This window comes from Athene noctua, chromosome 4 (genome assembly GCF_965140245.1).
Source record: "Athene noctua chromosome 4, bAthNoc1.hap1.1, whole genome shotgun sequence".
NCBI classification, from domain to species: Eukaryota; Metazoa; Chordata; class Aves; order Strigiformes; family Strigidae; genus Athene; species Athene noctua.
In genome coordinates, this window is record NC_134040.1 from 16996355 (window position 1) to 17009792 (window position 13438).

At 36.2% G+C, this 13438-nt stretch overlaps 1 protein-coding gene across 3 annotated transcripts in view; it reads left to right on the forward strand.

The window, feature by feature from the left end:
• CC2D2A (coiled-coil and C2 domain containing 2A) overlaps positions 1–13438 on the forward strand; it is a 67422-nt gene that overhangs the window by 2539 nt on the left and 51445 nt on the right. For all 3 annotated transcript variants that reach the window (XM_074904548.1, XM_074904549.1, XM_074904550.1), the window contains exons 2-8: positions 5755–5843; positions 6353–6454; positions 8290–8391; positions 9201–9359; positions 9529–9682; positions 11069–11205; positions 12650–12781. In XM_074904548.1, the coding sequence (XP_074760649.1) occupies positions 5755–5843; positions 6353–6454; positions 8290–8391; positions 9201–9359; positions 9529–9682; positions 11069–11205; positions 12650–12781 (875 nt within the window). The remainder of the gene's footprint in view (positions 1–5754; positions 5844–6352; positions 6455–8289; positions 8392–9200; positions 9360–9528; positions 9683–11068; positions 11206–12649; positions 12782–13438) is intronic.

Here is a 13438-nt window from a genome sequence, read left to right on the forward strand (position 1 = left end):
AGTTGTCCTGACTTTACAAAATCTTTTTCTTCATTGTTGAATTTTTTGAATTTGTTACTTACTTGGTTGTTTCTGGAGTGTCTTACTATGCATTTATGCAGTGATTGTATCCATGAAAAATATACAAGTGTTTCCAGGACTTATGCTGGAAGTTACCATTCCGTATTTTCTTTCTCATGCTTGTCACAGCATGTCCCTCTGTCTTCTTTCCCTCATGCCTGGTTTCTGCATCCTGCTCAGATTCAGGATTGGTGTTGAGACACTTGCAGCGATTCTGGGTGCATGTCAGTGGAGAGAGCTTTGAAGTCACACAGAGATCGAGCGTGTTTGGGCTCCTCTGAGTGCAGGTAAAATCAAGGAAGAACTTACTAGATGGCATTTTCAGGTTCTAAGTTTATCTTAATTTCATTTTGACTATCCAGCAAGTTCTTTAGATCTGTCTAAAGTAAAATATGGAGCCATTGTAGAATGATGACGCTTCCAATGTAAAATGCGGTGTGAAATTTTTTGATACAGGCTTGTAATGGTGATCCTGCAAAGTAATGGATATCAGTCTTATTCTTTCACTTCAAAAATGTGTTTTGAAGTTAAGCACAAATTAGTTGGCTGTAGAGCCAATTCACGTAAGCAGAACAAGAGTATGTGTACAGAGAAATAAAGTATTTTTTTATGTGGTCCTTTTTTCAAGGAACCATAGGATCCCACAATAATTGATATATTGAACTAATTTTACTGCAGCTACTAAAGCCTTAAAATGTTTTTCGTTATATATGGAAAGGATAATTCCCCTGTTGCACAAGGAACTGATTAATTCATAGAGAATTCTGCATACTGAATATGAATTCTGATGCTTTAAGAAGTGGTTAAAGTAGTGGCAGATTGTTTCTGCCCTAATTTTGTGTGTTTATGCTGTTCAACCTGGCTTGTCTGGGAGTGTTTACAAGCAATTGTCAAGTATTTCAAAAGATTGAAAGCAGATTCTAATCTGTTGCTTTCTAGTTTTCATTTATCAGAATGGAATTGAACTGAAGCATTTCCTCCACTGAAATAAGAGTATGTTTTTAGACACTGAGCAGAATACAATGGTAAAAAAAGTCACAGAGGGCAAATCAAAAGGTAGCTTTAGACTAACTTCTCCCTTTAGGTCATTTCAACTCTATTTAGGTCTTGATACCTGGTTTTGGTGGAGATTTTTTGGTTGATTTTGTTGTTGTTGGTTTACTTTTTAAACTTAGAAGCTTGCACTGGTGAAGGTTCCATAACTGTTTAGGGGTCTCAGTTACAATGCTAGAATACCCCAAAAGTTAAAAACCTTTTCCAGTGTGTAACCACTTTCCTTATTGCAATTCAGGTCCGTCATTTCCATCTCCAGCAGACGCATAGAGCTTTTTTGTGTGCTGCAGCCTTTTGTGGGCTTGAAGTTGTAAAAGATACTGAAGTTTTTTCTCTATTGCAACAAACTCTTCAAAGTCTGTCTTGAACAAATGTGACTTCTGACAGTTCTTGTCTGCATGTTTTATACACGGATAGATGTTATTCCGTCATTCAAACCATTAATAAATGTTTTAAAGACATTAGATTGAGGCAGACCCTGAAAATACCTATTCAATATGGGGTTTGAATTTATTAACTGTTACTTGCTTATCTTTTAAAATGTGATTTTCCAGTGACTTGAACGTGCCCCCTTTCCCCCGGTCATTTCATCAAAATATTTCCTACTGAGAGATGCTTTATATAAGGCAGGCTCAAAAGTTGAGACATATGCTGTTTCCGTTACAAGAACGGCTGGAAAATATGTTGAACATTAAATTGTCTTGATTAAATTGTCTTGATAGGTGTTGATGTTGGCTAATCTGGGCATTCTGTTGCTTATTGTTTTATTGTCTGTTGCTTATTACTTTACTGTCTTTTAAATATTTACCAATAGGCTGAGTCTTTTTTGTAGAGTTGAAGTTAGACTGACTTGTGTATGCTTCTTTCCCATTTCTTTAAAGACACTCGCCTGAGATTTTGCCTGTTCTTAATCACTTCTCAGAATCACCTATGGTTCTGATTTTGCTGCAGCCAGTTCATTACTGGATACCCTGCAATGATGGCTTTTAATTAGCTCGGTCTGATTAATATTTATCTAGATCTCGTTCTCTGTTTTATCATTAATTCTTACCCTGTTCTTACGCATAATGCATTCCTTGTTAGAAAAGACAAAATGCAAATAGGCTTCTCCGTGTGTCATCTCTTAGTGTCTCTACTGGGTACTTGCTGATTTCTGTCTCTAGCATTCCTCTTGGTAAAGAATTGGTTGCGGGATGCTTGCTTTTCTCTTATGTGTCTCATGCTAGTGATACTCACTTTGTGCCTTGTTCTTTCTTTTGAAAGTTTCCAAACACAATGAATGCTGCTTCTTACAAATACAGGCAGTAAATTGTGCCATTTGAAAAGATTAGGATTCTCCCAAATCTTCTGATGTTTCTGAGTAGAATCAGCATTAGCGGGGTTTGTCTTAATGTATTTTTCTTTCTAAATGACAGTGAACCAAGATAATCCTAGAAATTACATTGCACTTTTACTTTGGTATAGTAGGTAGTCTTTATAAGTTGTATATTCAACAGACAGTATTTTTCCACTGCCAGTAAAGCTCTTGGAATAGTACTGAATCAGCCATAATGGATATATGTTGTGTGACGTTATCACTCCTTACCCTTTACTGTTTTATCTCCTTTTCATTAATTTAATGCCTTATATAAACCTGTAGTCACCCTTTACTTGGACATTGGCAAACAATGTTCTCTCGTAAGGGCAAAGAACAAATCAGTGTTTGGCTTGAAGAACTGACAAGTAATACAATTCTGTAAGTGGAGATAACTAGAAAATCTTCTTTACCTAGAATATCATGTGTTCACAGATTAATAATTCAGGAGAAAAAAAAAAAAAAGCCATGCACCACAAAGAACATGTGCAAAAAGAACTAGTTTTCTTCTGATAGTCATCTTAGAGTTGATCTAGTAAAAGGGCGACTGTGTTGTGTGGAATGACGGTGCTCCTTCTGAAAATAAAAACGAGTTACAGAAGTTCAGGAGAAAAAAAATAAGATTGGAGGATTCCACATATAAGAAGGAATGTAAATCATTTATCTTTAAAAAGTTAATACTGCATATATCAGTCAAAGGTAAAGTTTCAGTAAGGTCCTGAGAATTTCCAAGTGAAGTCCAGGGCTCCAGTGAAGAGGTCTGTGCAGTTGGGAAGACAATTATGTAGCTAGAATCAGTTCTGTTAATGAAGAAATGAGTTAGGTCTCTCAAAAAGAAAAAAACTTAAGTGATGACTTTCCAAGCTGTTAGGTATATAAAACTGTGTTTTCAGTTAAAAATATTCTGGAAACTTCTATAAAGAGGATAACCTTGTTTCTTCTTCAGTGATGGTACAGTCCAAGAGAGGGAGATGTGTACCTTCTCAAAACACTGTGCAGAAGATGACCCTAATTGTGTTTAATACATAAAGCTGCTGGAAGTGTTGCCATTTGCTTACACATATAATCTCATTTATATTGTACATTTTAAAAGTTTTTCATTTGTGTTTATATGAGTGGATAGGTTGTAGGTATCCATTCCTTAGTATTTCCGACCCCAAGAGCGTAGCTTCTCTGTAAACCACTGGATAATTATTAATACTTTTTATTTAGGTATCAGGGAATACAGTAGGGTATAGAGTCATCCTACTAATATTTACTGAATCTGCCTAAAGAAATCATAATCTAAGAGGATTTGATACGTGGAAGATAAGGAGGAGAGGAGAAATGCTGTCATTTCCTTCAAAGAAAAAGTAGGCCCTGATAAGTTTGGTTGTCAAAGACATGTTCTCATTCAGCTTTAATTATGGAAGAAAAGCCTGGGCTTTTTGGGAGCAGCAATTCAAAGGCTGCAACAAACAGTAATTCTTCTTTTTCATAATCACATGATTACCCAAGTCAGTGTCCACACCTGGTATTTACTGTCTGTCAAAAAATCTAAATATATAACACATATTTAAAACTCAGATTTATCTGTTTCACAGGATCAACAGAGAATACTTGAGTTTTGATGAGTTCTTGGAGTTGGAGGGTGGGTTGTGGGATTTGTTTGTTTTCTTGAAATCAGTGCCAGGGGTACAGCTCTAGTGATGGTCTCCAGCTGGACTTAACACTACTGATCAGAACCATTTGAGCCCAACAATCCAGGCAATTTTCATTCCACCTACTTATATAGTCCATGTTTAATCATTTTCTCTATAAGGACATTATAGGAAACAGGAATAAACAACATCCACTTCTTTCCCTTCATCTGCTAACCCAGTTATCTCATCATAGAAAGTTGTCTCTGTGGTCAGGTAGAAGCTTTTCCCTATCATAAATCCGTGCTGATGACTTCCAGTTTTCATCTTGTATTTAACATATTTGGCAATGATTTCCAGGATTATTTATTTGCTCCATCACCTTCTTGGGGATCAAGATGAGGCTAACCAGCCTGTAGTTCCCCAGATTCCCCTTCTTGAAGGGAGAACCTTCCTTGCTCACTTCCAGTCCTCAGGAACCTCCCTTGATCATCACCATGATCTTTTAAAGATAATTGAGAGTGACCTTGAGGTGACATTGACCAGCTTCTTTGGCACTCACGGAAGCATCCCATTAGGACCCATGCATTTGCGTATGCCCAGTTTGTTTAAATATGGCTTTCCTTGGTCTTCCTCTATTGAGGGTGACTTCTTGCTGCTCCAGGCTCTGCCTCTGGTCTGCGGAGCCTGGTGTTCCTGATGGTGGTAGAAGCTGAGATGAAGAAAGCACTGATTACCTGGGTCTTTTCTGTGTCTCCTCTCACCTGGTCCCCTGCCCCATTCAGCAGCCAGTAACTGTTTTCCTTGGTCTTACTTTTGCTGCTAATACACCTGTAATATCCCAGCTTATTGGCTGTCACATCCATTGCCAGATTCAAGTCTGGGTGGACTCTGGCTTTCCTGAGCCCATCCCTGCATGATCAGACAGTGTCATACTATTTGTTTACATCTCTTGTAAGTTTTCTTTTTATGCGTGAGTTGAGTTAGTTCATCTATGCAGCCTCCTGTGGGTCTTGCTTGACTTCCTGAGCACGAGGATGGACTGCTCTTGAGCTTGGAGGAGGTGGTCTGCTGCTTCCAGAGGGGTGGCACAAGTAGAGCTGAGAGTAGCTTGTGTGTGAAGTTACTTGGTGATGCAGTCAGTCATACATGGGACAGAGTAAAATACATCTTACTCTCTTGGTTGTACTCGAGCTATAGCACAAAACCAACACTGGTGAAATTAATATTTTGTCACTACAAAAACCAGGTAGCTTTAAGCTGAGAAAGGGGACAAGTCTGTAAATTATTTACTGTTGCAATCACACCTGTATCAGGCTTTCAAGCCCATCACCATTCAAAATTAGATTTAGGCAGCTCTGACAGCTTATAAAATGCAAGGTAATTCTTTATGTGTTTTTAATAGAAAAAAAAGTTTGTATATGCTTTATTTCAGGTGGTTCGTAGTATATAATGAAAGGGAGATCTATCGCAGTTAAAGGCATTTAAGTCATAGTCTATAAGGTCTGAATTACAAAAAATGTTTAATTCCTTCACATTTTCTCTTGCAAATTCTTCCTGTTGGAACATGGGACTCCATATGGTATGTATGGTTTTATTCTACATAATTTTAAGTTTCTTTCAGAAAATACTTAATTTAAACATGTTACCCTGTTTTCTCTGTTTCAGAATTGCCACCTGTTCCTTCTACGTCGAGGACAGGCTTTGCAGAATCTTCTGTTAGGGAGCGAATGAGAGAGAAACTCAAAGCAGCAAGGGTGAGAATCCTTCAGAAGTCCTGTTTGGTTGACTTTAGTCTTATAAGTACTACCCACTTCATTTTGCTTGCTTAGCGCCATGTGAATCTGAATTGGGATATCTGCTTTTTTATTTCTAATGCCAAAATAATACTCAGTTCATCAGTACACTTATTTTCCAGTGCTTTTCTATTGCTGTATTTATTCTCAAGTTTTTATTTAATTTGTTTGTAATAATATAAAAGTTATTGTTCTATAATTCAAAATTATACAATCATTACAAGATCCTTCTGTGTTTTTGTCAAAAAATCTTACACTGTTTTGAAATCAATAGATTTCCTTGTAAGCTTACTGTGCAGTTTAATAAGGGGTATTAACATCTAGGTCTGTAAAATCACTTAAGCTGATTATATAGTTGAAAGGTTCTGTCCCTAACACAAACACGCATAAATTGTTGAGTTCCTGGGAATTATTGTAGCTTTGGTCTTATTATATTTCTATTATAGCTAAGCATTTCTTTGTTTGCTTAGTCAAAAGCAGAAATTACTTTATTGCAAGAAGACCCCAGTCCACGAACAAGGCGTTTAAAAAGCATCAGAGAACGGAAAGCAGAAGTCAGATTGGATAAAGCGGTAAGAAGGTTCAATCTGTCTTGCTATTCTGATAAGAAAGTGAATGTGAAACATGAAATACATCAAAGACTACACATAGTCTTGAAGATCAGTTTCATTTATTTTAATGGGATAAAAATTATGTAATTGTTTGAATTAGTAACCAGGAAGGAATGTTTCTGATTATTGCTTTTAATGTACATATTTAACAATAATAATTTGCTTTCATTGTAGCATAGACGTCATGTGAAACTTCTGTCATTTACAGGTTTATGACTTCTGTTGCTTAAGATGCCTTGAAGTGTTTAAAAGTTTCTGTAACAGAAAGGACCACTGTGTTATAGCTTTATATAAATTTGCACAGTGTAATTGCTAAAGGCTGGATATTAACTTTATGTCATTGTAGTTTACTTCATTTCCTCCTTAGTATTTTATATTCAGTCTTCTTTAGTATAAGCATGTTCTTTGTTAAATGAATTTTGTACTAAAAAAAATAACAAAGGCTATGCCTGTGCAGAACTTGTGCCCAGATATTCTTCAGAACTCACAAAGAGATTGCTTGCCTGTAGAAAATATGTTCCAAAGATGATGTATGCCCAGGAAGTAACAGCATGTAGCAGTAATGTTTTTATCTGAAGTTCCAAACAGTATGAATTAGCCTGGCTGAATTGCTTGTCTAGGGGAGAATTACCTTTTCATGTAGGTTGTGGAGAGGTTTTTGGCAGTGTTTTTCTTATAAAAAAGGACTTGTCATAGCTTTCAGTTAAGTAGTAGTGTTTTAATATGTTTGTATTAGGAAAATGTGGAAGTGATACCCTTATTGAAGTTGGTTACTAGTTCTATTTAAAGTATATCTGAAACCTTCCATGTGTTGGTTTTCTTTCCTGTATTTACTCATACATATATGAAATACTGTTCTGTTGTTAAGTGGCCATCAGATTGCCAGGGTTTGAGATTTTCTTTTTGCTATTATTAGTTTGAAGTTTAGGTTGAACAGCTGTAAACTTGAGAAATGCCTTCCTTTAATTCAAGAATTCAGGCCACAAGGAGGAAAAACGGATAGAATGTTAGATGTGTTTATGTTGGCTGAACCTGATGAAAATCACTTTGAAGCACTTAAGTGAACTTGGTGAAGCAACCTCAGAACCAGTGATGTTTATAGTGATCTGTGTGTAAAGACAGATTCCGAAAACTGGAAATGGATAACCATGCTACCTCCTTTCTTGAAAAGTTGGAGGAGTATCACCCCTGGAGTCTGAGAGTAGGCTATGCAAATTGTTTGAGAGAGAACAAAGCAAATAAGTCTGTATTTAATCACCCAAGCAATGACACCACCTTTTTTGGATAATACCAAATAGGTTTTTTCTGATTGCAGCAGGAGCTATATGAGAAGCTGGCCTTAGCTCCTTGATTCCCTTCCCTGGTCAGCAGTGTCTGTCAGCAGCACCCTTGCTGCTGCTGCCTGGCTTGTGCTGTCTGTGCAGATAGGAAGATTTCACATTGCTACCCCATTTCTCCCCCTTGCGGAGATTAGCATGCGGTTGCTTATGTTTGGGAGTGCAGAAATGATGATCTCATCAGCAGGGAAGAAAGTAAGATAACATTTATGCAATGAACCATTTCTTGATGCTCTGCAGTCTATTTCTTGACCCAAAGGAGAAAGGAGTTAAGTAATAATTAGATGTACCCTTTTAAAATAAATATAAAATCAGTGTAAATGTTACCACAGTGACTGTGTTTCTTTTTTGTTATTTTTTTTCTGTGAAAATGCAGTATCTAATCTTTGTATTCACCTATTTGTCTTTTTTTAATTGCTCGGTAAATATGCTACAACTTATGTATATATTTTTGTGCAGTCTGATAATGATAAATTTGGGGAGATGCAAGAGGATGAATCCCACTTACCACCAAAAATAAAATTTCGTGATTCTGTAAAAAAGCTTAGGCAAAAGTCAACAGTAAGTACTAATTCCTTCAATTCAATAACTGATATTAATTTCATTTAAACTTTATATGGCTTCATGATTCTGTTTGAAGAAGCAGACAGAATTCAGTCTTAAGCAGTGGAGGGGGTTTTATTTAATTTAAAAATTCACAAACAATATATGCTAGCATTTGGAAGTATAGAAAGGGAACCTTCATCAAATATAAGAATGCCTTTGGGTCATTTGATTTAAAAAAAAAAATCAAGTAAATCATCTGGATACAGACTAGAGCTTGGACAAAAAATGTTTTTTCTGTTTAAATTCTTTTTCTTGAATGCCACCAATTGACAGTTAAAGCAGTTTACAGATTAGGATATGATGTTTATTAGCCATAAAATGCCACTATTAATTCTTTTATTAGAGGGTTCATTGTAACACTAAAGAGGCCTGGGACCTTCAGAGGCAAAATACCATTAGAAATTTCTATCATTCACCTGGATATCTGCATAGTCAGAATTTAAATTTTGGGATTTCTCATTTGTAAATTGCTTATATTTAAAACAATAAGCTGGTTAAAATTAAACAGGTGACTTTTTTTAATAACACATTACAAGAAATATTTAATGAAATAATAGTATAGCAGTAGAGAAAGTTTCATGTATCGTTTAAAAATTTCAGTCAGCTTCAGCATTTGGGTGAGTTCTGTTTGAGATAATCATCCTGTGACAAGTGTTTATATGTGTTATTGCTATTACTAATGGAAAAATATCTTCACTTGCCCTAAATTTCTTATAAATGTCATATTAAAGTATCTTTGTCTTATTTGTCTTATATGGTTCCAGAACGATTTTCCTTCCGCTGAAGAAGCATATAATTTCTTTACCTTCAATTTTGATCCTGAACCAGAGAGTATAAAGGCTGGATCCAGGAAGAGGAATGAATTAAATGAAGAAGAGGAGACAGAAGAAGACTGTGTAGAAACCCATGAGGAGGATGAAATGGTATGAGCTATAGAACAAATGTTTCTATTTTTATTCAGACTTCTTGAATTAATACCAATCATCTAATACGAAGTGTCAACTTTTGTTTCCTTAAAAATTTTGAAACTATACTTTCTAAATATCTCCATTTTAAGAACTAGACTAACAGGTGTTTACTCTTAAACTATAGGATGAAGATGTATGCCTAGTTAAAGGTGATGATTTATTCGTTATAGGACAGACAGCTGAAGATTTTCTAGTAGTGAAACCTGCTGATTGTGAAAGCTACTCTGAGCAACTGAAAAAGGAAAAAGAATTTCTCTTCACTCCCAGCATGCTAGCAGGTATGAAGATTGTGCTTATCTATTTTGTCCTGGATTTTGCATAGCATGGCACCCTTTGATCTGCTGAGAAATCTTGTATCAGACGGTCTGTGGCAGTAGAGATTTAATTGTGGTTCTCTGACACTGATCATCCAGTCAAGTTTGACAAGGTCTGACAAAATGGATTAACTAGGAACACACCCACCTTGGCATGTCACCAGCTGGTACACTAGCAAGCGAACTAGGGCACATCAGTTGCTCTGGAGCAATTAACTTAGTGCTGACTGTAGTAAATGTAAGATGGCTGGCCCCTCTTTTACTAGAGTTCAGCTATTACATTATTTAACATATGCAAGATGTTACTGGGTACTCACATTTAGGTACTAAGGGTGGCTCATGCACTGTACATTATAACTTACACCAATTATTCACTTGCCAACATCTGCATTTTTTTCCATGTGGCATGTTTTTAAAGTGTCATGTAAGTAACATAAGAATTTCTGTGATTCAAGGGGCCCTCTTCCCAAAGTCTGATTTTGTGAATTGGAAACGGTTTGTCAACATCAGTCATGTCTCTGACCTTTTTACTTTACGCCCACAGAACTACAAAGTCCTAAAAAACTGCTTTATAATATCATTTGCTATTTAGTATTTGAACTGAAAGAAACAGAAATGAGTCTCTCTCTGGTCTGTACCAAAATGTATCGGCACAGCTTGTAATATGATGTCAGAATGTTTGACATTGGATGCCTCTGGTTTTTCAGGTCTTGTAACTTAGTGGTCTGCTGTGTTCTGATTTCGGGGATAACTTCTATTGTAACTCTCAGGATAATCTCTCCCTGTTTTGAGATTGCTCTTTGAAGAATACTGAGCCCATACACACCGGTGAAATAATCCTGCAGGCAGGCTTTAAAGAATTCCATCTGCTGTTACTGTGCTAACATGACTTTCTATGCATGTTCCGTATTTTGTACAAGAGTAGTTTAAGCAAGCTGTTAATAGTAGTTCAGATTAATCTTAGCTAAAGTTTCACTTTATAGGGAAAGGCTTAGATATGTTTGTCTAGTCAGTTGTTGCTGCTAAAGGGTTTTTACATGTTATGCAAACAAATATTAAAACTAAATTCCACTAAGTTATTTGAAGTATTTTGTGGTGAGGACATGTTATCTGTTTAGAAGATCCGTGACACTTTTATGATAGGTTTAAACTGTGGATCTGGCCTGATTAAGAAAAGAACCTGTTTTGGTTATATATTTATTTATTTTTTTCTAGTTAGGAGAATATTTCTGACAGCAAGCTTAATATGCAGTGGCATTCACTTTAAGAATGGCATAAGCTCTTAGAGAATTAATAAACTATAACTACAGTTATATTTTTTACATGCTTTTCTATTTAATTTCTCATTAGTGCCCACGTCTGAGAAGATGCCTGGAAACATGCAGCCTAGGTACCTTGAAGATGAGGGTCTTTACACAGGAGAAAGGCCCTTTGTATCACAGTCTAATCAAAATATTTTAGAAAACAGAATACTTAGACAGGAGCAAGTAAGTCACCACTACCTTCTTAGTTGTCTTTTTAAAACTATTTATCGGTATTTTACTTTGTTATAGTTAAGTAGGTAGATGGTCACAGTAATATGGGGCTTTCAGTTTCAAATTTTTTAGCAGTATCAGATGTCAGGAAAAGTGGACTTCTGTAGGAGTATGTTTTTAGTGTATCACAGTAATCAGAGCACCCAACTGAGTCTTAGAAAACTGGTGTCTTTTCCTGGCTCTGTTCATAGCCTGCTGGGGAACAAATCACTTTGCTTGTCTGTGCCAAGGTTTAGTTGCCACTACAGCAGGGCTAATTATAATTTACTCTTTTTATATAATGCTGTGAGCTAGTGGTATGTATAAAGACTTGTGCAAGAACTAGGCACTGGTGTTAGTATTTACAAGAAGAACATAGCAAAAGAAAACTATATGGAATGGTTGTTCCTTGTGTCCTCGGAAGATAATACAAAGAAATTTACTGATCAGACTGTAAGGGTAATTAAATATTGGTATAGATTATCTGGAGAGGTTTTAGAATAATTTTAGATTTTTAAGAATGGCTTATGGAAACACCCATGATGTTTGTTGACTTGGATATATTTTATCCTGCTGTATTGTCCTCCTGTACACAGGACAGTGCATAGGGTTTAGTATAGATTTAAGCTACTGTCCAGCAGTTGCCCTTTATATTTTGTTATGATTCTATGAATTCGTTGTGGGCTAGCAAAGGTACTTTTGTGAATCACATTGGGAATATTTGGATCTAAAATTTTTAACTGGCCAGCTTTAACCCAGTTAGTTTTCTGGTTTACTTCACTGTGTTACTATATCAACGGTGGGTTCTAGGGTCAGTTTAAACCAGGTGTGCGAGTAAGAGGGCAGGCCAGCATCTTTCAGCAGCTGCTAGTTTAAGCTATTCTTGAATCCAGGTCATGAGAGCAGGGATTAATTAGGACAATGTTTAACATGTGAAGCCATGGGTAGCAGTTGGTGTGTAAGATACTTGCCTCATCTGCTTTCATAGGTGCTGTTTAATTAGTTCAGGTTGTAGACGAGAAGAGTTGAGAGATGTTTTGATGAACGATCTCTCTGAGCTGCCATTTAGCTCTTGTGTAAAACGTAATTCTTTCAATTTTAGTGGTTTGAGAAAACAAAAATTAAATAAGTGATGGGTTGATTATTTTTTGTTGTTGTTTTTCTTTCAAATCTGTAACACTGAATATTAAAGGAAAAAATTTATTTTTAACGTTTGAGCAAGCTCTTGGTCTTTAAATTTCAAAACTTACCTGTAGTATATTTGAAGATTTAATTTTGGTGTCTTAAAAAAGTTTTGGTTGATTCACTTACAAACAATTCAGTCACCTCTTATTCCATAACTGTTTTCAATAAGAATTATAATTTTCCAAGTTATTTCTGTATAAAGTAAGCAACAGTATTATGTTTTTATTTTCAGGGGAAAGAGTGGTTTGGTGACGATGGCAAAATCTTAGCATTGCCTAATCCAATTAAACAGTCTTCTACTAGGCCTCCAGTATTCTCGTTGGAAGAAGGCATTGCACCAGAACTTGAAACAGTGTATAGAAAGGTAAGGCAGATTGAGACTGAATATCCTAGTTCTTCTGTACCAGAAACCCTCGTGAGCCAAAGGGTTTTCTGCTAAGAACCATGAGTACTGACTGCGTTTTGGGGTTCCACAGTGTGCTCTACTTCTTCTAGTATATTCCATCTGTATTTTTTTGAAAAATAATGCATACAAAAGGATAAAGAGTTGTGCCAGTAGTACTGGTTAAAATAGTGAAGTGACAGTCCATGACAAACTGCTTCAAGTCTGTGAGTCACTGAGGTCTCTGTGAGGCACCCTTGGATATTCTCATGCCGAAGTAGGGTAGTTTCTGTATTAGTGTATCTATAAAACTCCTTGTGGTAGGAGCTGGTAGACAGATATGGTAATCAGGAGAGAGGTGCTCTTTGCAGTTTGAGAGAAATAATTTAAGGGCATATTCATGATAGTTATTTACTGCGATGAAATTCCTCCAAAATGCAGTTCAGTCATGTAGAAAGCTACTAATTTTGACTTAAGTTTCATTAGTTCAGATTTTTTTTGGTTGTTTTTTGTTTTTCCCTCAACTGCAGCTTACCTGCCCTGGCAAACAGCAGTTGCGGTGTGTAGTCAGTACAAATCAAAGTTTCAGTTGAAACCATTCAGCAGGCTTTAAGCAAGCTTTAGTTGTTCTGCTTGTAA